General features: G+C 38.9%; 2 protein-coding genes across 5 annotated transcripts in view; one reads left to right on the top strand and one right to left on the bottom strand.

Annotated features, from left to right (window-relative positions):
* The window catches only part of LOC143296475 (phosphofurin acidic cluster sorting protein 1-like), a 52,476-nt gene extending 34,590 nt beyond the window's left edge, over nt 1-17,886 (top strand). For 2 of the 4 annotated variants that reach the window (XM_076608430.1, XM_076608427.1), the window contains 10 exons: nt 734-837; nt 1,443-1,597; nt 2,471-2,581; nt 2,801-2,903; nt 3,762-3,804; nt 4,303-4,348; nt 4,685-4,823; nt 5,717-6,039; nt 6,802-6,909; nt 7,716-17,886. In XM_076608430.1, coding sequence (XP_076464545.1) covers nt 734-837; nt 1,443-1,597; nt 2,471-2,581; nt 2,801-2,903; nt 3,762-3,804; nt 4,303-4,348; nt 4,685-4,823; nt 5,717-6,039; nt 6,802-6,909; nt 7,716-7,831 — 1,248 coding nt within the window. In that variant the 3' untranslated portion in view covers nt 7,832-17,886. The remainder of the gene's footprint in view (nt 1-733; nt 838-1,442; nt 1,598-2,470; nt 2,582-2,800; nt 2,904-3,761; nt 3,805-4,302; nt 4,349-4,684; nt 4,824-5,716; nt 6,040-6,801; nt 6,910-7,715) is intronic. The other 2 variants (XM_076608429.1, XM_076608428.1) reach the window with 2 other exon arrangements.
* Nucleotides 17,887-18,136: 250 nt separating this feature from the next.
* Nucleotides 18,137-25,252, bottom strand: LOC143296476 (protein FAM50A-like). Its single transcript, XM_076608431.1, has 5 exons — nt 24,967-25,252; nt 23,518-23,657; nt 21,790-21,931; nt 20,977-21,046; nt 18,137-19,962 (listed from the first exon to the last, which is right to left on the bottom strand). The coding sequence occupies exons 1-5, from the start codon at nt 25,157-25,159 to the stop codon at nt 19,452-19,454; spliced, it is 1,056 nt and encodes a 351-aa protein (XP_076464546.1). The 5' UTR covers nt 25,160-25,252; the 3' UTR covers nt 18,137-19,451.
* Between the last annotated feature and the right edge of the window lie 5 nt (nt 25,253-25,257).

Here is a 25,257-nt window from a genome sequence, read left to right as displayed (position 1 = left end):
CTGGGTATTTTTGTATCTCCATAAGCCACTGAACACTGACATTGATTACAGGGTCTTTAACGTATTTGATTTAATGCGTGTGTATACACATGAAGGGGGTTCAGGCACTAGCAGGTCTGCACATATGTTGACTGGGAGATCAGAAAAATCTCCACCCTTTACCCACCAAGTAACGTTACCGAGAATCGAACCTGGGACCCTCAGATTGAAAGTCCAGTGCTTTAACCACTCAGCTGTTGCACCCATCGAGATTGTTGATTGGTTGATTTTATTCAGCTGTGTTTTGTGGGAGGGGGAGTGTTGAGGGGGGGTTGGGGTGGTGGGGGGGTAAGGAAGAAGGATGCTTGGTTGTGACGATAAACATAGAAATAAGTGGGATGAAAGGAGACAAAGATGTACTTTCATTTGCAGTCTGCTCATGCTGTGTTTACTTTATCAAGTGCTTGTATTGCTGAGTGAGTGGAAGTGAACATGTGTACATGTGTAAATGTCTCATTATTTGGAGTCTTATCTGTTGTATCTCTGATTTGTATAGTCTCTTTATACTGAAGACACACAAAGTCCCACAAATCTGAGGGTAGAACAGTTACTGTCTTGTCATCATAATTTATTATTTTCCATTGAGGAGAAAAGAACTAGCCGGGTGTTATGGAAATGAGACAGAGGAATGTGACATGAAGTGTTGGTGTTATGTTTGCACTACTGAAATTACACACTGTATCTCTGTGTATAGGTATTATGCCAGAAAGTGCAGGACCGTTTCCAGCTGATCAAGACATGCTCTGAGGCAGATGTCAAAGCAGCAGTGGTTTTTCTGGTCAGCAAAATTCAGAAATTGTGAGTATCCTGGGTTTTTTTTGTCCAGTGTGAACGTCCACCACTAAATGAATCAGAAATCAGCTTGGATGATATAGATCCCCCCTAAGAAGTATGTTCAAAGGGTGATGATTGTCTAATTTATTTTTAGTTCTGCAGTCACTCATTTACTTGATGAAACTGTACACAGAGTTTTTTCCACACATTGTGTAAAAAATGCCTTTAAATTACATTATAGTCTCTTTGAAACGCATTAAGTCTTTGCACCAAGATTTCTTTCAGCAGTATGTGTAGAGGATGCTGTTTTTAACACAGTATGTGTAGTCCAGGCACTGTGTGTGTGATTTGACAGAGATATTGATTTTGAGCATGAACAGTTTTTAAACATTTTTTTAAAAAGGAAATGTGATCAATTCAAAATAATTGTGAACAGTTCAAAATGTCTAACAAAGAGGGTTGGGAGTTATTTGGAAGGGGTGTGTGTGTGTGTGTGTGTGTGTGGAAGAAATGACAGCATTTGCTGATAATCATAATGCGAGTGATATGGAGAGAGAAATACCAATGGTTGATGATTTGTAATCGAGAGAAATATGAATGTTTAATGATGAGTTGTATGTTCCTGACAGCTGTAACAGCAATGCCAGAAGTCCGGCCCCCATCAAGGTGGGCATCATAGGGGGCGATGCCTACATCAACTCTGTGCTGAGGCCATACGTGGAGCACTTCTCTGCCAAAACACCTGACTGGCAAACCTACATTAAATTCCTCCTCATACCCTTAGGTAAGCCTTAGGTGGTGGTGGTTGGTTTATTTTTCATTGAAATTTCATCTTGTCTTCTGACATGTCCCGTTTTCATGCCAGTCTCTGCTAGTATAAACATATTTCAATGTCATTCTTTAGGATACCTTTTGGTGAGCCTTGGTAGTTGTTATTGTTGTATTTATCCCCTATCATATTCTGTCTCATGTCGTATGATAAGTCCTGTATTTACGCCAAATTCTATGTCATTCCTTCTCTTACCCTTGAGTAAACCTTATTCCTTTTTGTTATATTTAACAGTAAGCTTGATTTATGCATTATATTCTTTTCCTCCTCCACCACAACCAGCATACAGTGGAAGGAAAAGACACATGTTGAGAGATTCATATGCAAAGGTCAACTTGCAGTGAATTCTTTAAGTGGGCTGCCAGTTGAGAGAATTATCTGGGGGCAATAAAATATCTGATGTGTAGGATTTATCATGTCTTCATAGTTTGCTTCAAGAGATCGGCAAGAAAGATAGTACAGTGCCTCAGGTCTTAGAGGGCAAACATATAGATCTCAATTTTTTGTCAGCTGATCAGGATCAAATTAACAACAACAGAAAAGTGTTGAACAGTCATTGGAAGCATGTTTTGACATTCTGTTAGTTGTAGATATACAGTATATATTGATTCAGGCCTTAGCAGTGCATTGGGTTTGTGATGGTCAGGCTTCTGACCCCTTTTATATTTGTTGTTGTTCAGCAGATGTGGTGCAGAGTGTATAGATCAGACAGCACACTTTCATGCCTCTGGGACTGAAACTGAAACTGAAGTTTGTCCAACAGAGGTTATAATTTGACATTTCTGGCCTAATTAAGATTTTGATTCAGGTTTATGTTCTTTATCTCAGGTAACAGTTCAATAGCCAAGTACCTGGGAGGCATTGACAGTACGTACAGCAGCCTCTTCATGGACTCTCAGTGGAGGGACATGTTTGAGAAACAGGACTCTCCCAAGCTTGGTAAGTGGTCTGAATGCTTTGACTGACTTCTGTGTGTTTAGGCACAGGTTAGATTCGTCTTGCAATTGTGGTTGCAGTGAATTAGCAGGCAGCAATATAAAAAAAAAAAAAAAAGTGAAATAATAGAGTGTTTTCATGTTGTCCCTCCTCCCACCTCCCTGATAAAAAAAATTTCAGTTGATAATGAATTTTCTTTCTTGCATTTTTTCTCCTTTCCAGACTCTCCAGAACTTTCCAACCGGTTGTCTCTGTACCTGAGCAGTGCGAATTCTGTCCAACAAGTGCCAGTGGCTGAAGCACTAATCATGTGCAAAGGAAAAGGGTGAGGGACACGCTGACAGTGAAGTGTGTGTGTGTGTTGTGTGTGTGTAAAGGCTTGTGGACAGGAACAGGTCTTGTTTTATGCAAAGCTTCGCCCATCCTCTCTGATCCTTTATTTATTTAGTTTTATACGATAACATTCAGGTATTACAGTCAAAACTTTAACCCTTTCAGTGCCAAACCTATTTCATGCTCAGTGGCAACTATTTGCCTAGGAGTTTTTTGGTCACACATGGTAGTAAAAAGAAAAATTCTTGCATGCAGACTACTGAAAGAAAGCATATGTAGCTTATACTTTACTGAATGGAAAATTACGCATGTTCAGTTTTGACATTTTCTCATTTTATGATTTTGTGAAAGGAATGTTCTAAAGATGGTGCAGATGGAAATTTCAGTCTTGGGGCACTGGAGGGGTGAACAATTAGATATCTGCAGTCACCTATATGTGTGATAAGACACTTAACAGAATTCTTTCTTTGCTTGTGTGAAGCAGATGAGGGAGTTGTGACCATTGCTGTGAAAATTGTTTTGTCAGCAGTTCTGATGACTTTTTTTATGTATTAAATCTGAGTGATACAGTAGATTTTTTTGTGTGTATGTGTCCAACAGGTGGTTTATTTTGATATTGAATTTTTATCAGCTTTTTAAAGAAGTATTAATTAAAAAAAAAAAAAAAGCGAAAGGGATGGTTAAGACTGGGAGTGGTGTGGGGTAGGGGCTCTTCAAAAGAAAGAGAATATGAACATACGCACACACAGTCTTAGGGGCTGACTCTCTTTGTGTGTGTCTCTCTCTCCCTTCAGTGCATACTGTATGTTTTATATTGCTTCAACATTTTTTTTCACTCTCTGTCTCACAGAAACGATGAGAATTCTACTCAGATCTTCATTCCATTCATCAGCGTAAGTAGTTGAAGACTTGTTGTTTTAGCAGCATTTGTTGTGTGTGCATGTTCATGTGCATATGCGCGCGCGCGCGTGTGTGTGTTCAGGTGTTGTTGTTTTTTGGGGGGGGGTTGGGGGGGGTCTTTTTTGTTTACTTTATTTATTTTTTTTTTTGATGGGATTTCTTTTTCTTTGTGTTTTTTCTCTCAATATTTTCCGTCCCTCTCTTTCTCTTTTCCTCTCTCTGCCCCCCCTCTTCTATGATTTTAGGTTGATTTCCAGAATTGAATGGCTTTGGTGCTTTGGGTAGCTCTTGACTAAGAAGTTCTGAAGTGTATAATTTTACCACAAACATGTTAAGGGTATACGTTTTGAATGGATGTGATTTAAGGTATTTATCATTATTCTGTCAGTGAAAATACAGCTTTTGTAAATAGAGTATGTCCATTGCATCTCCACATGCCTGTGCCTTGTTGAATTATAATAGTTATTGACACATACTGTTTAATCACACAGGAGGTACGCATAGGGACACTGGAAACTTTGAACACCTCCACATCAGGTGAGTCTGTCGGTAATTGTTTTATCCCCTGTTTTCCTTTGTCTCTGTTTAAGAAAACAAAAGTATATCTATTCAGATCTGTGTTCTTGATTTATCACTTAACGAAGAGTGAATATGTTGTTGCATAGCATTTTCATGTTTTCAAACATCAACACTTCAAACATGTACACGTGCGCACGCGCGCACGCACATACACACACACACACACTCACACACACACACACACACACACACACACACCATTTCTCATTCACTCACACAGTGAACATAACTCTCAACAGTTCTCAACTAAGAAATGTGACTCATAATGTCTTTCCTTTACTTTGTCTTGCTCAGTGGAGATTGAGGACAGTGCAGTGACGTCGCCCAGTCTCTCCAGTTCTCCACCTCTCTCCACCCCAGTTCTGGAGAGGACACGGGAGCCTCACACCCCTCCCTCTTCCCCCAACATTGGGGGACCCTCCCCTGCCACAGGGTAAGTCTTAAAGAAAAACATCTTTCTTGTATTCAGTTTTTAGTATTTTTGGGTTGTTCTGTTGAAGTAATGGAAAGAGTTCCGACTGATCTACACTCCCATTGCCGGTTGTCTGTGTTGGAAAATGAGGGATTGCTTGTGTTTTTCTAAAAACAAGCTTTGCAGGTTTGTCAGCTAATTTCATGCTTATTGATCTGGACATGTGTGTGATTGTCCTTTTTCCAGTTTGCTGGAAATTTTTATGTGGTGTTCTATCTAAACCTGTAAAGGTCTCTCAATGACTGCCAGTGTAATGATGTTCTTAAAGAGATCCTTCGCTCTTATTAAATGTCTTTCAGCAGGTGAGATTGAAATTGTGGAGAACGATGTTTGTTTTTGTCATTGGCAGCGAGCAGCTTGGCGTGAAATTGTTTGAAGGCATGTTTTTTTTCTTTATTCATTGAAGGTATGTGATTTTGTCATCAACATTGAAGACATTTGATTTTTATAATCATTGAAGGCATGTAACTTTTTGTCCTGTTTGAAGTTTGGGCTGCCCCCCCCCCCCCCTCCCCTGCCCCCCGAAATACCATTGAGCTTACAGGTCAGGATGTCAGTCCCAGTTCTTTATCTGGACGTCTTCTTGGGATTGCATTTCTTTCGATCAACTAAGTCAGCTTCATCACTTAAAGCACAACCAAAAATAGTAGCTACACTTCATATGCATACCACTCTGATCTCATTTCATGAAGGTTCAGAAATGAAGGGGTTAATTGCTTCACAGCATTGAGCTGGTTTACTTTTGCCAGCAGGTGGTGGTAGCGGTGGGTGGTGTTGGTATAATTGTGCATGTTCCACTGTGCGTGTGGTTTCCCAGCGCCGTCAGCAGGTCCTAAAAATTCCATGGTGTGCAGTTTCTCATTCCCTTTCAGTAGCCAGCCCTCAACGTCAGGGGGACCCTCCACGTCAGCCATGCTGTCCAACAGCAGCGGGGAGTACATGGACCTGCAGGTGGACTACTGGTGGACCATGCCCAAGTCGGAGAGCTCTGACAAGGACAAGAAGGACAAGCGGGACGCCAGCAGCAAGTTCTCCCTCAAGACGGCCTTCCGCTCCCTGGTGGTGTCACGCATGGCACCCTCTATCGGCGCCATGCCCTCATCCGGCATGTCCGTCACCAGTCTGGTGCCCCCCGCCTTCTCCATGACCGTTGTCACCAAGGAGAAGAAGCAGAAGAGTGAGTGGGGTGGGGGGGTCATGGTGGGGCGGTAGTGGGTGGAAGGCAGTTGTTGTGGGTTGTTCTAACAGTTGACTTGGGAGGTAAAGGTCTGATGCCCCTCTATATTTTACATGAAGGAGAAGAAGCAGAAAAGTTAGTGGGTGTGCAGGTGGGGGAGAGAAAATGGAGATTGGTGTAGGTGGTTCTGAGAAATGGGTTAATTAATAATGATAATGATTCATAACTTTTCTATGGCGCAATATCCAGTACTAATACTGCTCAAGTGCCGTACATCATCAAGCTGGATATAAACATAAAAACATTACAACAGCTCAATCCAATGAGTTCACAGAACGAATCAGAAAGTATAACCCACCAAACAATAGAAAGTATCAAGTAAATAAATGCTTAGATTAAAATGAAATACATTCCATAAAACACACATTTCATAAACACACACACACACATTAGTGTAGCAGTTTATCAGGGTGACAATGGTCTGATGTCCTCTACATTTTCCATGACAGTGATCACCAAGGGAGAGGGGGGTGAGGTGTTGTAGGAAGACCGGTTGTTTATGGCGACTCTGAAAAAGTAGGTTGATTTAGCAGTTGACTAGTGAGATAAAAGTTTGGTGTCGCTTGTGTTTTCTATGAGGATGGTGGTGACCCTGTCTGTGTCTGTCTTTCTTCCTTCTTTGTCTTTCCCTCCACCTCATTCCTACACAGTGTTGCAAGGACCGACTACATTTGAGTTGACTAGTGTTTCTTTTCGATTCAGTCATGCGCATCGGGAAGAAGGCCAAGGACCTTGAGTCCAAGAGTCAGGTGATTGACAGCATCAGTCGTATGGTGTGTACCACCAAGAGTCAGAACATGACCCTCACAGGTGAGACAATGTGTGTGTGTCTGTGTGTGTTTGAGTGTGTAATATGTGTGAGCGTTTGTGTGTGTGTCAGCATTTGTGTTCGTGAAAGCGTTTGTGTGTGTGTATGTGAGCATTTGTGTACGTTTGAAAGTGCACTTCCAGATACTTTGGTTTTACTCAGTTTGAAAATAACTAGCAGCACATTGTCATTTGATTTTTTTTGGGGTGGATAGTTTTAGATTTCATTGGATATTGTCAAATTAAGTTTTTGATATCTTTCTGATATCAAACAAAAAAAACCTTGCCCTTCGTGACATGCAGATGTGTGGAGAGAAGAAAAACAAAGAGGAAGGCATCTACTGTGCATAATATTCAAATAATGCAAATGCTGTGATTTGCCTTTTGTTATGTTGCTGATTGAACTGACAGGACAATCAGAAACTGAATAAAATGATACCTCAAATCACCTATGTGTTTTTGAGGGCTGAATACAAAGGTTTGTGGCTAGCATTTGCCCACTAACAAACCAAGTTGTGTATTTATGGCAGTATGTGTAAACGCCAAGAAGACCAATGTCTGTAAAGCATGGCCAAGAAAGATTAGATAGAACCCTGACAAGATGTGATGCAGATTGAAGCGATGAGACACCGGACTTTCAGGTGAACCAGTCCAAACATCCTATAACATCACAACCCCAACATTCAGGGATCACACACAGGATCACCATCAAGTACTCTGTGACAGGGACAGAAGCCTGTCACTTGAAGAATCCCCAACATAGTAACAAGCAGTACATGTCTTAGTTTTATTTATTTATTTTTTTCCAGTGGTGGTGGATGGGGTGGAATGGCACAACGTCAAGTTTTTCCAGCTGTCGTCGCAGTGGCAGACCCACATCAAGAACTTTCCTGTGGCTATTTTCACCTCCATCGATGCTTTCTGAGTTCAGACCTTCCTACACCACACTGAGCTTTACGCCATGTGCAGGTGTCAGTGCATGTTGGCAGAGGCTTCCATCATTCACCAGCTGACAGCTGTAGCTGGGAGAAAGGACACCGGTGTAGCTTTGAAGTGTGTGCTTCCAGGCTGTTTTGAGGAACAGAAGGCACATCGAACAACCTGCGGCGACACAAAAACTTACTTCATGCAGACTGGTTTCAGGGGGGTGGGAGGAGGGGAGGGGAGGGAGGAAGAGGAGGGGGTGGGGTGACTGTGTGTGAAATTCTCCGAGGAACAAGGGTGGTGATGCAAGTTTTTTTTCTTTCTCAATATTCATTTTTAACATAAACACTACAAACAAGTGATGGGTACAGTCTGTGCACACGCACATGTATACATAATATATGCTCATACAAGGAATTTAATTCAGATGATGGTACATCTGGAAAGGAGGGGAGGGGAGGAGTTGAGTGAACAATCTGTTGTCATTGAAAATGTGTTTTTAAATTTAAAAGCAAAAGCTCTGTTAGTGTTGTGTTCAGAGTTCCTTTTGAAAATGACAATTTTCTTCACTGGTAGTGTGCAATGGGTTGAACTGGCAGTGTCAGGTAGAACCAATGGATGACTGCAATGAGAGTTGTAAGGAGTTTTTGGACAACTGTATTAAACAAACTGTCCAAGAAAGTAATCCAATCTGATGTGGAGCAAAGATGAGATGAATGGTGTGCACATGCCAGAAAGGGGGCATGTTTTAGGAAGACCGAGAATTAATTTTATTTGAAAAAAAAAAAAAGGTGAAATAGGTAATGTACGACTTAAGCTTGATGAACTTGACATCTTCCACAAATTTTTGTCTACCTATTTATGGTGAAGTTAAATTACTCCACTTTGCTTCCTTTAATTTGTTTTATTTTGTTTCAGTCTTTGGGTTTTTTTACATCTCTTCTCTCAAACATGAAAACAAAGACTTTCTCAAATAATAGACATGTGGGAGATAGCCAAGGAGGCTGTTGTTTGTTTGTTTTTATCTGAGGAGGGGAATTTATTTGTTTATATTTGAAGAGGGGAAACAGGTCAGTTGTGAAATCAGATGTACCACAGTTTAGCTGTGAAATCAGATGTACCAACAGACAAATACGACTTGGAATAGGAGTAGGTTAAAGCATTCTTTGTGAAATTTTTGGATATGATAATTGGGAAGGTATGTGGAAGGCACTTGCTGAGATGTGCATAGGATGACTGTGCGTTCTTTTTGACACTGTCATGCTTGGAGATTGCTAGTGACGTTCAACCCATATCGTTTAGATGGCCAGTGAAAGTATACATCACCTGTTGACTCCAGTGTTCACATTGAACTTTGCTTCACGTCCCATGTGAGAAGGTGATGTTCATGTATGTATTGCCCAGTGAGCTGCCCTTTGTGTGTGTGTTAGATGCTCTGTCGTGCTCCCGTCATCATTGTGCATCTGGTTTGCGACGTACTGATCAGTGTTGTGGTTAAGTCGTGCAGAACTTGTCTAGCTTGGTAAATGATGTCCTCTGATAGTGAAGTTGGCTCTGCCCCTTGCCCTGTATCCTGCTATTCCCTTCCGCCCCCTCATCTTTCTTCCTGGCATTAGCTGTATTAGTTTACCCAGGAATGTCTCGATTTTGATTAAGCACAAAACAGGAGTTCCGACTTACAGCATTCCCAGTTCAAAAGTGAACAGTGTATTGATGAATAGATGTGTGTGTGTGTGTGTGTGTGTGTTTCTGGAGAGATTTTTTTTTAATTTGTAATTGTTCTTGTATATGCTTTGAGAACTTTGGAGTTTGTGTGTGAGAGAGAGAGAGAAACTTGGGGAAGGGAGGGGGAATAAAAGTAGCTTTGTAATACCACACTAGTCTTCATGAACAGATGGATGCAGGTGTGTGCACGACTGGAGAATCCTGATCATTTGTGATGCTGACGTGCGCTTCTAGCTTTGTACAACAGAGGAGAGTTCAGGTGCAGAGTTTCATTTTTTAACGTTTGCCTGAAAACGAACGCAATAACTACATTGGCTACATGTGCCCTGTGTGGAAGAGGGCATTTGTGATCTGAACACTAACAAAGGGGTTCTACAACAAACAGAGCAATTGACCTGACAATGACTTGGTTGGAGGCATTTGATGGACCATTTGTGTGAATAATGACCTCTCACCTGTTCTGATGTTTTCTTGCCATGCTTGCAGGTGGGAGTAAAAATGTTTTGCGATGGACCATCCATGTACATCACGTGAACTCCTCAGTGTGACTTCTGTTTTTGTCTTATGTCATGCATGTTCATTGTAAAGAGTGATTGCAGGTGGATATTGTAGTTACTGCTTTCTCAGTTGTTTCTGTGGCCATTGTTACAAAAGCAAATGTGTAAATAATGTAAATTTAGCACACAAAGTTGCATATATGAATCAGTGAACTAAGTTCTCAATGTGAAGCTGGATTTCCATTGAAACTATTTATTGATATTTTCCTGGCTGTTTGATAACATTCACATTTTAGCCTTGTATCGTCTGTGTTTAGCTCTCATAATGTGTGAGAAAACATGTGCATACCCAGGCCCACTCATAGAGCTAATTTTGTAATCTTTTATCATTGTCACTTTGTTGTTGTCATTCTGTCATGAGTTATATGTGCATATGCTTCTCACTTTACTTTCTCATGAGTGTTGGAAAATACATAGCAGGGGAGGGGTAGGACCTTATCAGTTGTTATTGCCAGTACTGTGGAGAGTGATTACGTTGTGTGTGAGTGCTTGTATAGTGTTTGTGTTGTGTAGGGGGTGGGGGAGGAAGGGAAGGTTTGTGTCCTTCACCTGGATAGACAGGGTGGACGAGGAGGTGCTTACCTGAATCACAGTGTCTTTTATTCGCTACCGGTTATTTTCAGTTGCCTGAGAAATATATCCGTCTTGTTTGTTTTGCGGATGCTGTTGTACGCATATATTCTGTAAACAGTTCAGTTGTCGGTGTTATTGTGCTCGTCTGGTTCTGCCTGAGACATGGTGCTGTTGTTTCCTGAAACAGTTCAATCTCAAATGTACATTGGTTTGTATCCTGTTTTCATTTGGAGTGTTCCTTTGGTCTTCTGGAAAATGTTTCTTAGAGTATTTTGAAAGTTACTGATATGAGTGTAATGATATCAGCTGTGAAACCAGAAAGGGAATGGTGGGTATTGCGATAAGGGAAACATATAACTGCCATTCCTCCTGTATTTTTCAGGAATTCCACCAAATGGAGCTGAAAGATTTTTTTTTTTTTTTCTCAAATTCTTTGTTGATGAGTTCAGGTGGTTGGTCTTGACAAAGTGTCATTCCAGCTGAAAGCCATGCTGGGTGTGAATGTGGTGGTAAATCACAAACACCTTGGGTTCTTTGACACTAGCAAATTTAAAACTTTTTTGGAGGTTGACTGGCGGCAGTGGAAACAAATTCCCATGAGATCTCTGTTAAGCTATTAGGGTGTTGCAGAGGCAAACTGGTGGATGTCACAGCACTGAAAGGAATAGCTTGTTCCAGGCCTTCTTCAGGTATTCCTGTGCTGGAACTGTACAGTTGTTCTTGCTTCTGTTTTCATACTTATGCTCCTTGATGCACATATTTCTGTACTTTCTCTGGTTTATTTAATTGATTTATCATGTTTTTATGCTTCTGTTTGTGATCCCCCCATTTAAAGCAGTGAAGTAGTTTTGTTTTTTTAAGCAGATTTATTTCGGAACAATGAATAATCCTCTTTGTAAATGTTAACCAGCTAAGTTATTTTCTGAATCCTGCTCAAGAGAATTAGAGCAAACAGAGGGGTGAGGGGAAGGAAGAAAATAAAACCAAAGAATGGCTTTTAAATGTATTGTTACTGGTCATAGTTTACAGTTTCTGACAACAGTGAACAATCGAACTGATTCACAGTACATCCATAAATTATAGCACTCGCTCAGTTTGGATTAAGAGTACATAGGTCTCTTTAACTGCTCATTACTTTTGTTTCTCTGCTGTCCAATATAAATAACAATATTGTTGTTTTTTATTTCATCCACGTTGTGTCTTTCCCCTTGATAATGCTGGCAAAATGAACCACAGTGATGTGAACGTTGCAATGTCTGCTGCTTTGGTTGACACAGTGCGGCAAGCCAGACCAGTATTTCATCAACTTGTCTGTGATTGAGGGATGAACATGGTTCCACATCAGTTCTGCTTTTGTTGGTTTTGTTTGTCCTCCCTTCTTGAAGTCGACTGGTGCTTTTTGTCCTTTCTTTTCAATTTGATACTCGTTTTGTGTGGATTAAGTGGCTGGAGATGACTTTTCTTCCGTCTTACTGGAATGCATGGTGGCAAAAGGGAAGGGAAGAAACTGGGATTGTGCAGTTGTTGACCCTTTGTTGTTGGAGTGTGTGACTTGGTGTCCAGCAGTAGTGTGTAATTGCAGAATGATAAATCTGTTGATAATTTTGGTTCCCAAGTTGTCATGTATTCTTCACATATGGACAGTTCACAAAGTCTTGGTCACACTGTTCTCTTTATTTGAAGAACAATTTCCTGATTTTTTTTTTTTTTTTTCTTGTACATTGTTCTTGGATCACAGCCCAGTGACAAATTAAGCTGTATATACGGGAGTGTGTATGCCCATGTTTGTTGCATGTATTTACATATATATATATACACATATGTGTGTGTGTGTGTGTGTGTTTGGGTGGCACAGAAACAGACATGACGAAGATGTGCAACGAGTTTAATGTTCTGATTGTAAAAGGGATGAGTGTGGGTATGTGATAAAGGAATGGAGGGGGAACTGTTGATAACCTTTTTTTTTTTAATTTCCTTGTTCAAGACACTATACTCAGACAGTGAGGTCAGGTCTGTTTTATGAGTTTACCCAGCTATTACGTGGCAGAATTATTTAAACATGGACATTTTTGATACTGCCATTCAGTTACCAGTTGTTTTCCACTTTCTTTAGGTATCGCTGCTCACTTTTCAAATCTACAAAGATGTAAGCCTCTCCTTTGACAGTTTTAAAACTTTTTTCCTTCAGTAAGCTTGTGCTGAAAACTATTTTAAGGTAAAAAGTCTGTCCTACAAGGCTGTGTAGTGACCAAACTTTATTCTCACCAAAACAGTTTGTGGACTTCCAATCATTTGCACTTTGTTTCTGAAAAATGATGTTTAAAAAAAACAACAACAACAACTTTGGTTTCACAAAGATCAGTTTGTTCATTCTGAAGAATTTGACAACTTACTGAATGTGTAGCAAGCTTCCACCCAATGTTTTCATGTTATCAAACAGACTTTGACTCCACAAGCCTGTTTCTTTCGAATGCAGTAAGGTGTGTGAGGCAGTTGAATTATTTTCCCCACCTTCCATACATTAGTTCCCAGCAGTCAGTACACTGGCAGTAAAGGTTTCAGCGACGTCATCAAGTGTTTCCAGAGCGTTTCATGCGTTTTTGAAGGACCAACCTAGATTCATCAGTATTCACCAGAATCAGATCAGGTTCATGAAGTGGAAATTGGAGCTAGTTCACAGTTGTGTTGAGAGATTTTCCGCAAAATGTGTAAAAATTTTGCATGGTAAATTTTTGTCTGAGGAAAGCTTCTGTAGGGTCTCTCTGTCATCAGCCATACTGTCAGTCTGTGAAGTGGGGACAAGGCTGGTAAGCCAAATGCTGCAGACTGTGCAGTGGAGGTGTTTTTTTTCTTCCTTTGATTATTATTGTTTTAATTTGTTACCTATATAAAAATAGCTTGTCTACATTCCATCCATATTCCTGAAAAAGGGCTGGTCACCTTTCGTTAAATGCATCGATATTTTTTTCTTTTTCTTCCTCCAACATTTTAGCAGTTGATAATAAAAAATTGTTAGAGAAACATGACAAGAAAGCAGTGCTGAAATTGTAATGGAAACAGATTTTGGCTGACCATGGGTTTTTTTGTTTGTTTTTTTAACACGTGGAAGCAAACGAGTATGTGGTTCACTTTTGGTGACAAGAGAGCCGTTCAGGTTGTTTTCATTCCATTTGTATCACTTGAGCAGTTGATTTGACACATGTACATAGTTCTTTGTGTGTATGCTTCAAAACAAAAAAAGATAAAAGGGATGCATGAAATCCTTGTCATTGTGTCTCATTTCAGTGTGTGACAGTTGCTGAAATATTTCATCCTAGAGGAAAGGAACACTCTTTCTGTTTGTATGTCTTCCATGTATAATTGGGTGTGTTTTCTGAAACTTCCATCTGTTGCCAATAGTTTTTCACAAAAGAATAGGAACGCTTTCCCACAACTTTATTGATGGTATTTTACAAGACTTGAACATGGTAGAGACAAGATGAATGGACACAAGAAGATTGTGACATCTGTTGCCAGTTATGCTTTAAGTGGATATTATGTTGTGAGTGTAATGATTGTAGTGCATATGTGTATCTAAAAGTGATGCCTTGTCTTGTATGAAACTTGTGCAATATTGAAATTTGAATGTTCTGACATGGTGTCTTAAAAAACAAACATTATATGTACAGGTTTGCATGTAATGGTGTTTCACATATTGTCATTATGTTCTTAATGTTATTGGTTGAGCTGTTCCCATGGTTTGAAGTCCTTTTGTGTGCCTGTGTGTGTGGAATTCTATTTTATTTTTGGTTTTATGTCATTTGAGTGTGTATTTCAGTTACTGTTAGTATAATTTAGTTTTGGTCTGCGTGCTGCTTCAGTGTTTTAATTTCCAGCTTGCATGTACTCTTTTGCAAGTGTCCTTTACAGTTTGGAATGTTGTTTTGTTTTTTGTGTGGACGTGGAAAAAAGCACTCTTTTGTTTGCATTTCTGAATAGCATATAAACATGTAAAATGTCCTGTGCAGTCATCTTTATATCATGAATATTGTTAAAAAAAAAAAAGTTGTCTCAATTTTTTTTTTTTTTTTTTTTAATTTCAAAATGGGGGTAGTCAAGAGTGACACAACTGTGCATTTAATTAACAGCTCATACAGCTAATACAGAACCTACAATGGCATTTCACAGTGTAAGAAGTTTGTTAGTGTGAGATGGAATTTTCCATTTTGTCCAGCCCCAAGTCATGGAGTCTCAGTTCAACAAGTCGCTTGTCTCAGGTGTGGATCAAGTCAGGGGGGGGGGGGGGTGTTTCCTTTTTAGGAGAGGAAGTTTAATAAAATTTCAGTGGGTGTCTGGTTTGTCTATATTTAGTTTGTCAGTGATAGGTGCCGGTTTCAAACTTACCGCTGAGTGTGTGTGATTTTCATTCTGTCATCAGCACTTTCCTCATTGGTCTGTCACAGTGTCAGGGGTAGACAGATATTGATAGCAATAATATCCCTCTCTGCCAGAAATTGCATGCAATTTCTCTCAATTCTTTGACTTTGTGGAGGGCAAGGGAGTCGTTTCAACACCTATTTGGGAGTAGGAGGGGAGGGGGTGGGGCATTTGTTTTGCTGGTTACCTTTTCTGCCGTTCACTTGCATTTGGCTTGGACAAACTTCCATGCGTTTTGTTTGTAAGTGCTTGGACTTGTTGGAGTGAAGAAGTTTGTTTAGTAGTGGTTGCTTTTTCCTTTCTTCTTTTTAATTTTTAAAAAAATGTATCATTTTGAAGCACTGTGTGTGTATACATGTATTTTTTGTTTGTTTAGCCTTATGGTGATAAATTGTACAGAACAGTTCAGTGCTATGACATAAAACATCTGTGAATAATATTTATGCTGAATTTTTTTTCTGTTGAATAGCTTATTATATGGTTGGATTATTTGTTGTGTTAATATTGTGAAGTTATCAAGTGTGGTAGTTTTTGTTGTTGTTTTGGGATTTTTTGTTTTGTATTGTTTTGATGGCTTTGATATGACATTTCCAGTTGGCGGGGTCATAAGCAAATTTGCATACAGGTTTTCCACAGTGTACTACTAGATAGGTCCCCCACCCTTTCAGAACAACAGACCCCAACAATAGTAAAGAAAGAAAAGACGGCCATAATTGGAGGTGATTTTTGACAAATTGGTAATTTATTATGGCCATATGTGAGTCATCATTATGACTGGTTGCTGTTAGTGTTACTCTGAGACTAGTTTTTTGTCTTGTGTTAGTTATTGTATTACCGAGAGTGATGTACACTTTACATTGTGTTACAAGACATACCTTGAACTTGTATACATAGTAGTTGGATCCTATACCTTGGTCCATATTGATTTAAATAAAACAGAAGTTGTAGCCTCTTTCCAATCCCTTCACTTCTAAATGATTTATCACTCAAGGTGAATCAGTTGGAGCATTGGAATGGTCGTTTGGAGTCCAACATGAAACCAGACCATGAGAGTGGGGGATGTTATATTTGTGTATAAATAAGCACAGGAACATTTGTACCCTGAACAAGAGAAGGCCACACAACTTTTAAGAATGCTTTAAATGTCCATTCAGCTTGCATGGGTTTCATTCTGTTTCATCTTATTTCAAAAGCTTGTGTAACTCCTCTTATTAAGGCTTACTGGCACTTTTTTTTTTTTTTTTTTTTTTTTTGTAGAGGTGGCAGATTCTTTTGTCAGAGAAGCAGAAAGCAGTACTCATAAAAATGGTAGTTACTATTATGGGCAAGGGCATAGGTGTAGAATGGAATCAGGTTCTACCACTCTCGTTATCAGGGTGGGGGTGTGTTTCCAATGCTCTTATCGCCAGTCTCATTTTACAAGTTGTAATGTCATTTTATTGATTCTGCAAAATTTAATGATAGATTGTATTCCACTTTTCAAATTTTCATTTAGTTGGAGTGATACCATGCTAATTCTTTAAAATTTAATGATAAATTGTATTCCGTTGTCCAAATTCCTGTGCTCAGGACAGGATGCACACCAGGGACCATAAGTATGGTAGCTTTTCCCTGCCCCACATTTTTAGGTGTGTTTCTTTTTTGTGTGTGTGTGTGCAGAATTAGGTATTCTTTCGTGGAGCTGCAGGACAGCAGACAAAATAGACATGATGTGGAGTTACTTCTTTTAATATAAAAATGGATGGAAACTAACCCATTCCCGAACTTTTTACTTTGAATTACTGAACACATGATTCTCATCCAAACCATTTCCTCCCGAGTTAAATGCTTTGGAAGTAAATGGCATTCAGTTCATATATCTTTATCATTCTCTCATCCTTAAGCTGCAAAGTAATACTCTTGGTGTGGAACATTAGTACATGTGTAAATGTACAAATCCATTCTGAAATTAATATTGTTAGCGATGAAGAAAGAGATTTAAGTCACAGTTAAAAAAAACCCAACTGAATCTGCTTGCAATAAATCATGTGGATGTAGCTTTATTTTTTTCACACTGCCAAGTAATAAAGCAGCACAGAAAAAATGATTTGTGAGACTGCACAAGGAATGATTGATGATTGTATTAATGTCAGAGAGGTAATCCGAAATGATATTGTATTGTCAGAGAGGTTATCCGAATTGAAGGTGAAGTGTGTATAAAGTAATTTTATACTGATCATTGTATTGCTTATGTCAGTGGAGAAAAAAAAAAGCACAATTCTGCATTATTGTGAGAACCATGTGATAGCAGTATTGTGTCCATTTGCTTCACTTGGTTATTTCTGTATTGAGATTTTTAGTCCCTATGTACTTGTGTTATAAAATGAACCCACACAAATAATGTGCATCCATAGTTGACTTTTATACTACACAATCCCTTGAGAGTTTTATGTCCCCGTTTTAAAATGAAAAGTTTTGTTCATCTTCGTTTAATGTGTATGGCATCCAGATCAATATGTAAAATAGTGCATTGTGAAATACGTGTTAAGACGCCCAGTGCACAATGTGAATCCACATCATCAGGCCTGTGTTGATGGTTTGTGTATAGATGCAGTACAGTATTTTGACCCTGTGTTCGCTGGTGTTGCTTCCAACCTAGTTTTTGGTGTGAGCAGATTGTGTTCATAATTATACCAGCCATGCCATACCAAACTGAGGAGTCTTGATAACAAATCTGAACAATCATAACTGGTGTCCACAGCTGGTATAAAGAAAATACAACAATAAACTGTTGTTTGCTTCCAAACCAGTAGTGTCTGTGGTTCAGTGAATGAGTGGGTCTTTTTCGTTGCTGGTGTAAATGTTGTATGGCGAAATATTCAAAATTTTTTTTGATAGTTTTTGTTTGGTATGCTAGTTACATCCCAGCTGACCACACAGAACCGTATAACACTGAATAAATAAAATGTAAAAATGTAACTGATTATGTTCAATGTGATTGAGCATTGCTTTTCCCTTGTGTAAACATAATTTCAAGACAATATAAACAACAAGAAGGCTATTCATACCATTTTATGTCAATTTCAAATACACTCACTGATTCACACACAGACACACACGGACTCATACACACACAAGCTGTACAATAAAATGCATGACTTAACATGACCATGTTCTCTAATAATTTGGTTACTGTCAAAACCTTTTCCCATGAAAATCCAAGGAGAATGATAAAAATACCACAAAAGATAACACAAACTCCTATGGCATAGCAGAGCACAAATTACATGTAACTGATACTGTGATAATAATTCATCCTATATTGTACATGTGTATACGTATATGTCTTAACTCACTCAGTACGGCCAGTCCTCTCTTCTCCTCTACACAGACCCCTCGGATGTCCAGTTGGTGTGTGAATGACCCAACCTTTAGCTTCCGTCGTCAGAATTGTGGTATTCTTCATCAACATTCACCTCTTCAGTATAAGAGACTTCCGCTTGCAATATTTTGATGATGGTAACTGGTGTGAAACGCTGTTAACGTCGTCTCTTTCGCCGTTCGTATGGAGAGAGTTAACATAATATATATACATCTTTACTTAATTTGAATTTAGTCATAATCAAGCCATTAACTTAGAAAAACAGGAAAATGCCTCCACAGCAGCATTGTTTTTCTATGTGGCTGACCTATGTTAAAACTGCCTGTGAAATGAGCCACAGTCAATGTTTGGTTGCCCTGACTGACACTCGGTACCTACAAATACACCACAGCCAATATATGTAATGAACGATATAGACAAGAAATTATACATGGTATGCACTGAAAGATCTCTTGGTCTTTTAGTGTCCCAGCCCACCACTCTTGCTTTAGTTTTAATTCACCAAGCAGCCAGGATGATGGCTGTTGCACTTGAAAGAAATACAGATCCAAAAAACTATCTGCACTGGTTGTCATACTTGTCTGCTTAGTATCCCTTTAAATTCCCCTTCCTTTGGTACCATTTTGTGTCTGAACATGGTCTTACAAGCCAGGTCTGGCATTATCTCTCACTGCTCCCCTATCCAGAAAAAGAGCTCGTGCTGGCAGCTAAAGCTGTTCAAAAACAGTTGAAGCAAGATATACACCTATACCCATCAGAATGTAACAAAATGTAACAAGTGCATGCTTAACTTTCTGTCCAGTGTCATCAGGAACATTACAGGGTTTCTCCAAATCTCTTAAATTTCTTTCAATTGGGATCCTTCAAAGAAAAAAAAAAGACAAAAGGGAGAAAAGAAAAAAGATCTGAACGATACAGGACACAAACTGTCCCAAGTTTTTGCAGTCTGTTCAATCCCAGTTCAAATAACACATAGCACCACCACCCTTTCACTTCACGGTGATGATGGCAGCATTTTTGTCTGAAATGGTGTAGTTGTCCCATTTCTTCTCCGGGTCGTACGGCTCCCAGCGACTGGCAGGGAAGATGTGCTTGTTGCGCTCATACCAGCTGCGCAGGCACACTTTGCCAGCGTGGGACTCGTCCTTCTCCACTTTGGCGTCATTGGTCAGACGCACGTCATCATACACGTCAAACATGAAAAGGGGGCCCGACTTGCCCCTGGCCTTGGTGACGATGAAGTCATAGAAGGAGTAGTGGTGGGGGATGATGAGATCCTCCTTGACGTACATCAGCTGGTCCACGCTGACAGGCTTCAGGTCATTGAACTCCTTGCGCAGGGTCTCCAGGGCACGGTGCAGGAACTGCTGGATGGTGTTGCCCTTCTTCAGGTTGATCTGCCGCCGATGGCCCGACCCGTCCCAGTAACTGTAGGTGATGGTGATCTCCTCCGACTTGATCTGCTCCTGCTTGCTCTCCCACTCCAGCCGCAGCAGCTCTCTGCACACACCAGCAGGTTGTTTCACTTCAGTGTACAAGTCAATGGGGCTGGTGACAGTGTGTATCGACCCTGTTGAATGTTTCTGTGCTTCCAAACTCTTAACTGAAATTGTCGGATATAACAACTAACATGGTCACTGAAAGAAAAAGAAAACAAAAGCCCGCTAACACAGATCAAAATGACATTTCCAGGCGCTCTGTGACTGTATTAGTAACTGGAAGAATGAAAACATTTTGGAAAAAAAAGAAAAGAAAAAAAAAGAAGACATCATCGAGAATTACTCTGAACAATATAAACAAATGACACATAAATATTTGATTTGCCACAAGACGTATATGCTTGTATTACTCTCTCCCCCACACCCCTCCACCCATCAAGCGTGCTGTTTCTCCATGCACAGCCACATCCAGGCTTGTCAGCAACATTCCAAGCAGTTCAGTGGGACCAATGAATGATACGTTTTTGTTTGGCAATACAGTGAAGGAAACGCTGCATCACTGCTGAGTCACTGCTGATGCACACTGTGCTTTTTCTGCTTCAGCATAATTCAGTAAGTGCTAGGCCCCTGTAGACAACAATCACACAGAAACCCAGCCACACTGACTGAGCATCCCTCTGCAGAAGAGGCCATAATCTTTTCTCTCTACTGATAGTTATGTGAATCTTCAGAATCAAAGATTTTAACACAGACTTGCTACGGGCATGGAAACTGAGGGGAAGTTGAAACCAAAGTCACCATGAAAGCAGGGCACTGATTTCGGGATCTTTTTCAATTCCTGACAATGGAAGAGCATGACAGTGATGAAGATGCAGCCATGATCTTTTTCAGTGTGTATTTTTTGTTACAAGAACAGCAACAACCATGACAGTACCAGCGGAAATGCTTACGTCACATAATCGAATGCAATCATAGTGTTCTATGAAACATGACCAGATCTATGTTAAACTTCTGCCCCTTAGATTCTGACTGTTTGAGCATAAAACACAAAAACTACAGAAACACATTTATTTACCTCAGTTTGTTTTCCTCTTCGTCACGATCTCGGTCAGGTAAAAAGGTAGTATCTACGGCAGGATTCATTCCTGAAAGAAAAGAAAAGAAAAAAAACACCTGAAAACACTGATTGTTGAAAAACAGACAAACAAAAACCTTTTTAAACCTTCACAACTAATCATGTAACACAAATACTAAGTGCTACAAAACAACAGCAGGGTTTTACATACAATAAGAGTTGAACTAATCACGGAAACAAATACTAAGAGCTACAAAACAATATCAGATATTTACATATAATGAAAACTTTTTGTTTAAAATCAAAACAGAAATAGGCGAAAATTATTTACTTTTAAGAGCATGAAAGATAACAGCAGGAAAGCATACAAGTACATGTACGCAGGCACAAACATACATACAGTGCTTGAAATGGAAATTTAAAAAAGGAAAAAAGAAAAAAGGATGCTTCTGTACTCTGTGCGTCATGTTGATCAGGTTAGTTCATTTTCTTCCTCTTTCTCTGAATCAGTTCCTAACATTATCATGAATCCTTCAATAGGAGAAAAATAAATGAATAATAGAAATAAAAACGCATGATGAATAAAAATTCAGTAAATGAATGAACCCTTCTCACAGCTGCACCAACCAATGGACTATCATATCATGTGACTGCAAGGTCACTTTCCAAAATAATTTCTTCAATTAGTTTTTAAAAAACATATGAATGATAGAAATGAAAATGTATAATGAAAATTCAGTAAATGAATGAACATTGTTCACAGCAGAACCAACCAATGGACTAATCATAACATCAAACTGTGAGATCACTTACCAAATCGTTTCTTCTTTTTTGCTTCCTTCAGCTGTTTCAGGATGATCTCAGTGTCATCTTCTTCATCCTCTTTCTCCTCCTTGTCATCATCATCATCATCATCATCTTCTCCATCATCCATGTCGAACGACAGCATATTAATCTGCAGACACAATCCTCATAAGCAACAGTTCTTTAGCAAACACTGCAGACACAATCCTCATAAGCAACAGTTCTTTAGCAAACACTGCAGACACAATCCTCATTAGCAACAGTTCTTTAGCAAACACTGCAGACACAATCCTCATTAGCAACAGTTCTTTAGCAAACACAATCCTCATTAGCAACAGTTCTTTAGCAAACACTGCAGACACAATCCTCATAAGCAACAGTTCTTTAGCAAACAATCCTCATAAGCAACAGTTCTTTAGCAAACACATCTAACTATGGGTTTCTTTTTTCTTCTTCTTGTTTCTTTCTCTTCTTCTTTATATATATATATATATATATATATATATATATATATATATATATATATATATAAACAATATTTTAAAGTCTTTAAACAAAACTAAATTAAACTCCATTCTGGACCAATTCCTGAATTTTTGCATTTACGCAGACTGTCAGATGGCTACTTGCATTCAAACAAGACAAATTTCATGTTCAATAAAACAATCCATTAAAAAAGAACCAAAAAAACACCTGTTAAATGAACAGCTACTTTTACTGGATGATGCTCTCAAGAATCAAGAGAAATGAAGGATTCATACAGAGATCAAATACCATAACTATAGTTACCATAGATTTTTACCATAATAACTGAATCAGCCAAAATTATTATCACTCGCAATATCAAGTGGCAAATTCAATGTGAAATTGATCTTATAACAATTCATTTGTTCGTTTGCACCTGACTGAGTGGATTCTCTGCGTAGACTATGCAAACTGAAGTTGGGCCGAGCTAGAAGGACACTTGTAAGTGATGTTCTGAATGTGCTGAATGTAAAATGATTATAAAAGGATAAACCATCACAGTATCAGTAAACACATAAAGATTCTAACATTCATTTTGCTTCAACAAAATATAATCAGAAACCTGTGACACAAATGAGCCTGACAGTTTACACATGTATATCAATGTATCAGAAATGTTTACATAATTTACAAACAGAATCAGGTGAACATTTATCTTTATTTTTATCATCTAAAATTATTACAGAATCCTAGGAAGCAGCATTAACACATATATACATTGTATGTAACTTTCTATAAGCAAACAATTCAACATGAAATTAAAAATACAAGCATGCATACAGTAGTCAATTGATTACTTGTTTGGAATGCATGCACATCTAGATCATAAAGCCTCAATAGCATTACCAACAATAGTGGGGAAAAAAAAGAAAAGAAAAAGAAATCACAAAATGCCTAAACAAAAGAATTTGCATTACCAACAATTGTTCAGTGACAATATCATAAATATCATTAACAACAACAGTAGACTAAGCTACAAATGAACGCTATGTATGCATACACAAAATAATGAGTATTGCTTTTTAATCTTGTGTAGTATGGCAGACATGCATGAATCAATATTTCAAGAGTTCCATGTATCTATGTATAATATATTTCTTATTCTATACTGTTCTACTTTGTTGTTTCTAAAGGGCCTAAAGCTGTAGGGCTAGGCACTTTAATTTAAATTTTAAAATGTTCTGTCACTATTCCTATTAAATATTGACTCACTTTTCTCTGTTCTTTTTTCTTCTTTTCCTCCTGTCGAAGGGCAGCACTACTGAGATTGGAGCGCTTGTGAGCCAGCTGCTTTTCCCGTTCCTTGACCACATGTTCCTGCTTAGCTCGCATCTCATCCAGAGTGACCAGACCTGGAATTTTTTTTTTTTTTTTTTTTAATGAAAAGCTCTGTGACTGCCCAAACAAAAATGCTCTCTATCAGTCTATGACTGGCTAATAGAGCAGTTGGGTGAACAGCATTTTGCGGTAAATGTTGACCTGACTGTATGGGGAATAGCCACTGCAAACTTTGATTCATACATGTTACATAAAACAGGCATGTGAAACAAAACAAAAAAATGCCAATGGGTAACACATAAGTCAAAAATGTCCAAAATGCAAAATAAGATTAAAATATAACATTTGATTTATATTTTAATGCCGAATAATTATATCAGCAATATCCACATTTTTTCCTCTCAAGATATATTTGTAGTGTTCACAACAAGGTGTGGACGATCACTCCAACAGTCAGCCAGAGTGGATGGGAATAAATGTGGGCAATATCCACAACATTTCCCCTCAAGACGGAACGAGTGGTGTTTATGAGGTGTGGACGTTCACTTTGCCAGTCACACAGATGAGTCTCAAGAGTGGAAGATCAGTTCAGTTCAGTTCAGTTACTCAAGGAGGCATCACTGCGTTTGGACAAAACCATGTACGCTACACAGCATCTGCCAAGCAGATGCCTGACCAACAGTGTAACCATCCGACCTCGACCATAACAGTATCGCAAAAGCAACCTGATGATTGTGGATACTCAAATGGAAGAAGAACTCAATGCGATTAGTCAGGCCTTGAGAAAAATAAAAAGAAGCAAGCAGATACATAATATAATACGGAAAAAAAGAATAAAAAGACAATAATGATAAGAAATAAACAAATATGCAAATAATTGTAAATAAACATACCGGCACGCACACACACACACACACACACAGTGGAAGAAATGTGAATATAGACATCAAGTCCAGAAATAGAAATTAAATATTCAGGCTTTCTAGAAAAGAAAAAAAAATGTACAGATTCGTATGCCACAGACAGCAAGCCAGATTGAGAAAATAATGAAGGAAGAGATGTCAGAAACTTGTATATCATATGATGGAAAATACAATAAATAGCTAGCAACAAAGAGTGAGGAATTTCCAGAATTCTACCATTTCTGGCGCAGCTTTTCCATTCAAAAGGAAATTTCTTCCACTCTGTTTCATTCATTATCTTTAAGTTAAGTTCACTCGTGGCACAGGCACGTAATATTGGTAAGAGTACTCAGACTTTTTCTTTTCTTTTTCAACAAATTTCTCGGTATCAAACATAAACAACCATGAACATGTCTGTTGAATGATCTTGTGTACAGTATAGAATCAGACGTAGATGAGGAAACTAGTAAGATCAACATACCAATAGTGCTTGACTTGAGAGTTTGTTCAATAGCATCATAATGAGCTGCGAATTTGTTGGTGATGCTGCCGAGTTTTAGCTCCTCTTCTATCTTTTTTTTCTTCGCTTCAACCTCTTCTTGCTCTTTCTGCCGTTTCTTTATTAGTGTTGCGGCTCGTCCACCTTCAGATGCAGCTCCTTTGTAATTGGCCATTGTCGAACACGCTCAGGTGGGGAAAAATACAAACAAATAAGTTGTAACGTGTAGCTTCCACAACCTTTGTTGATTACCAAATGTACATTTGACAACCG

This window comes from Babylonia areolata, chromosome 21 (genome assembly GCF_041734735.1).
Source record: "Babylonia areolata isolate BAREFJ2019XMU chromosome 21, ASM4173473v1, whole genome shotgun sequence".
Classification (NCBI taxonomy): Eukaryota; Metazoa; Mollusca; class Gastropoda; order Neogastropoda; family Buccinidae; genus Babylonia; species Babylonia areolata.
Note: the sequence above shows the minus strand (reverse complement) of the source record. Positions and strands in the feature narration are given on the sequence as shown.